The 4,388-nt window shown below is 33.5% G+C and overlaps 1 protein-coding gene across 1 annotated transcript in view; it reads left to right on the plus strand.

The window, feature by feature from the left end:
* Window positions 1-4,383, plus strand: part of LOC106477027 (glycine receptor subunit alpha-3-like) — a gene marked incomplete at its 5' end in the record, with an annotated part of 9,975 nt that extends 5,592 nt beyond the window's left edge. Inside the window, 2 exons of the mRNA XM_013937634.2 lie at window positions 1,944-2,078; window positions 4,370-4,383. Of these exons, the coding sequence (XP_013793088.2) occupies window positions 1,944-2,078; window positions 4,370-4,383 (149 nt within the window). The remainder of the gene's footprint in view (window positions 1-1,943; window positions 2,079-4,369) is intronic.
* Window positions 4,384-4,388: the final 5 nt, after the last annotated feature.

A 4,388-nucleotide genomic window follows, 5' to 3' on the forward strand; every position in this document is an offset into this window, starting at 1 on the left:
CTACTTACATCTATCGTCTAATGTATACTGATGTATACAACAGATTCGTCTACTTACATCTATCGTCTAATGTATACTGATGTATACAACAGATTCGTCTACTTACATCTATCGTCTAATGTATAATGATGTATACAACAGATTCGTCTACTTACATCTATCATCTAATATACACTGATGTATACAACAGATTCGTCTACTTACATCTATCGTCTAATATATAATGATGTATACAACAGATTCGTCTACTTACATCTATCGTCTAATGTATAATGATGTATACAACAGATTCGTCTACTTACATCTATCACCTAATATATAATGATGTATACAACAGATTCGTCTACTTACATCTATCGTCTAAAATATAATGATGTATACAACAGATTCGTCTACTTACATCTTTCATCTAACATTCTTGCCCTTTCAGACTTAGGGGCGTTATTATGTGACAATCAATCCCATTTTCGGTGATAGAAGAGTAGCCCATGAGTTGGCGGTGGGCGTCGACTAGCTGCTTTCTCTCTAATCTATCGGTTCTAAATTATGGACGGATAGTACAAGTTGTCCTCGAGTAGCTTTGTGCGAAATTCAACAAAACCAAACAACTTATATTTAATTCATTGTTGTGAGTTATTTTATAAAACGTATAATGATTGGTTCATTGTTGTGAGTTATTTTATAAAAACTATAGTGATTGGCTATATATATTTTTGAACGTGAATTTCAAAACTTGATTATTTTTTTCTTAATAACATCCATATATACACCTGAGTTACAAATTACATTTAATTTCCAGTTTTTATCTTCTAAAAATGCTCTCCTACTTTATCGGAAAGTTCTGATAACGAGGCTTATATTGTAGGCATTTATTGGTTTCCCAAAACACTGAAAATGGGTTCTTCTTGATTACTTAGAGTCCAAGTTCCTTGTTATATAGATCCCAAATAAATTAACAAACATGTAAAAATATTACCTTTTATGAATCGGTTTTTGGCGAATGTTTTAAATGCTCTTTTATGTCATCCAACTAAAACATTTAACACCCTGGAGGTTTCTCCCTTCAAATGTCTTTCGAGGTTAATTTTAGTTTCATAAAGTCTTTAAAAGAAAGTCTGTGTGTGAACTACGTTTGTTTAATTATTTGATATTTTAAAGCCAAACTTGATAAAGGGTATGTTAAGGAAAAACGTGTATGTTTCAAGTGGATTTACTTCCTTATGATAATTGTGTAATAATAATTTAGAATTAGTCAATCTGTCCAAGACTGGAGTGTTCAGTGGTTATAGTATTCTGAGGATCCTTCGAGGGTTCGTGATTCATGACCAGATGCCGTAAAAACGCGTTCTGCACTTTGGGACCATGGGTGCTGTTGACTAGCTACCTTCACTGTAACTTATCAGATCAAAGGTAAAGACGGATATACGTAGACAGACCTTTGACGAAGAAACATCAGGATCCGCAGAAACCTTCAGTAAAAGTTTGGATCCTGTTCCTCACATTGATATGAAAACTTATGGTCGTGTAGGATGGAGGCATGTACTTTCCTGTGTTAAATATACGTAACATAAGGCTTAGCTGAAACACTACATGATAAATTTTATTTTGCTTTTAGCTACAACTCAATGTCGTAAAATTTCTGAATTAAATTATTTTGCTCTTATATCACCGAAGTTATCATAAAAAAAAAGAAAGAATAAAAAAAAACAATCCTTTCTAACAAATTAACATGATTATTGAACATTCAACATAAACACCATAGTTGGCCTAAGGTGATAGTTTTGTTGCTAAGCGACGAAGTATATTTTTAAGCATTACCAAAAAAGGAGCGTGAAAACGTTTTCGACAGAGTGACAAATGGGATAAGCACTTTATAGTTAATGATTACCAGTTCATTGTATCCTTACGGAATTTAAACACAAAATAGAAGTCTTTTCTGACAGTATCTCATACAACCCACGATTTGGTGTTCCGATGGAATATTTCCACCCCTCTAGTCATCAACCCAGATATAGAACTTCCACAGTTGGACATTGCTGAAAACAGAACTGAAGATTGTACTTTGGAATATTCAACTGGTAAGTACAAGATATCTCCGTAGTATTTAACTGGTAAGTACAAGATATCTCCGTAGTATTTAACTGGTAAGTGCAAGATATCTCCGTAGTATTTAACTGGTAAGTGCAAGATATCTCCTGTAGTATTTAACTGGTAAGTACAAGATATCTCCTGTAGTATTTAACTGGTAAGTACAAGATATCTCCTGTAGTATTTAACTGGTAATTACAAGATATCTTCTGTAGTATTTAACTGGTAAGTGCAAGATATCTCCTGTAGTATTTAACTGGTATGTACAAGATTCTTCTGTAGTATTTAACTGGTAGGTACAAGATATCTTCTGTAGTATTTAACTGGTAGGTACAAGATATCTCCTGTAGTATTTAACTGGTAAGTACAAGATATCTCCTGTAGTATTTAACTGGTAAGTACAAGCTATCTCCTGTAGTATTTAACTGGTAAGTACAAGATATCTCCTGTAGTATTTAACTGGTAGGTACAGGATATCTCCTGTAGTATTTAACTGGTAAGTACAAGATGTCTCCTGTAGTATTTAACTGGTATGTACAAGATGTCTTCTGTAGTATTTAACTGGTAGGTACAGGATATCTCCTGTAGTATTTAACTGGTAGGTACAGGATATCTCCTGTAGTATTTAACTGGTAAGTACAAGATATCTCCTGTAGTATTTAACTGGTAAGTACAAGCTATCTCCTGTAGTATTGTACTTACCAGTTGAACACTACAGGAGATATCTTGTACTTACCAGTTAAATACTACAGAAGATATCTTGTACTTACCAGTTAAATACTACAGGAGATATCTTGTACTTACCAGTTAAAGATATCTCCTGTAGTTTTTAACAGGTAAGTACAAGATATCTCCTGTAGTATTCAACAGGTATTTACAAGATATCTCCTGTAGTATTTAACTGGTAAGTACAAGATATCTCCTGTAGTATTCAACAGGTAAGTACAAGATATCTCCTGTAGTATTTAACTGGTAAGTACAAGATATCTCCTGTAGTATTGAACTGGTAGGTACAAGATATCTCCTGTAGTATTTAACTGGTAAGTGCAAGATATCTCCTGTAGTATTTAACTGGTAAGTACAAGATATCTCCTGTAGGATTCAACTGGTAAGTACAAGATATCTCCTGTAGTATTTAACTGGTAAGTACAAGATATCTTCTGTAGTATTTAACTGGTATGTACAAGATGTCTCCTGTAGTATTTAACTGGTAAGTACAAGATATCTCCTGTAGTAGTTGAAAACTACAGGAGATATCTTGTACTTACCAATTGAAAACTACAGGAGATATCTTGTACTTACCAGTTAAATACTACAGGAGACATCTTGTACATACCAGTTAAATACTACAGGAGACATCTTGTACATACCAGTTAAATACTACAGGAGACATCTTGTACATACCAGTTAAATACTACAGAAGATATCTTGTACTTACCAGTTAAATACTACAGAAGACATCTTGTACATACCAGTTAAATACTACAGGAGACATCTTGTACATACCAGTTAAATACTACAGGAGACATCTTGTACTTACCAGTTAAATACTACAGAAGATATCTTGTACTTACCAGTTAAATAGTACAGGAGACATCTTGTACTTACCAGTTAAATACTACAGGAGACATCTTGTACATACCAGTTAAATACTACAGAAGATATCTTGTACTTACCAGTTAAATACTACAGGAGACATCTTGTACATACCAGTTAAATACTACAGGAGACATCTTGTACATACCAGTTAAATACTACAGAAGATATCTTGTACTTACCATTTAAATACTACAATAGATATCTTGTACTTACCAGTTAAATAGCGTCATCTGAGTTTACTTACAAAGTAATAACACAGGTCAATACTACAGGAGATATCTTGTACTTACCAGTTGAAAACTACAGGAGATATCTTGTACTTACCAGTTGAAAACTACAGGAGATATCTTGTACTTACCAGTTGAAAACTACAGGAGATATCTTGTACTTACCAGTTGAAAACTACAGGAGATATCTTGTACTTACCAGTTAAATACTACAGGAGATATCTTGTACTTACCAGTTAAATACTACAGGAGATATCTTGTACTTACCTGTTGAATACTACAGGAGATATCTTGTACTTACCTGTTAAAAACTACAGGAGATATCTTGTACTTACCTGTTAAATACTACAGGAGATATCTTGTACATACCAGTTAAATACTACAGGAGATACCTTGTACTTACCAAAACTGGAGAACAGGTTGGCTCAAATATAACCCGTGTTATTACTTCATAGATACATTCAGATGACCATG

The sequence above is a fragment of the Limulus polyphemus genome, unplaced genomic scaffold, assembly GCF_000517525.1.
Source record: "Limulus polyphemus unplaced genomic scaffold, Limulus_polyphemus-2.1.2 Scaffold12580, whole genome shotgun sequence".
Lineage (NCBI taxonomy): Eukaryota > Metazoa > Arthropoda > Merostomata > Xiphosura > Limulidae > Limulus > Limulus polyphemus.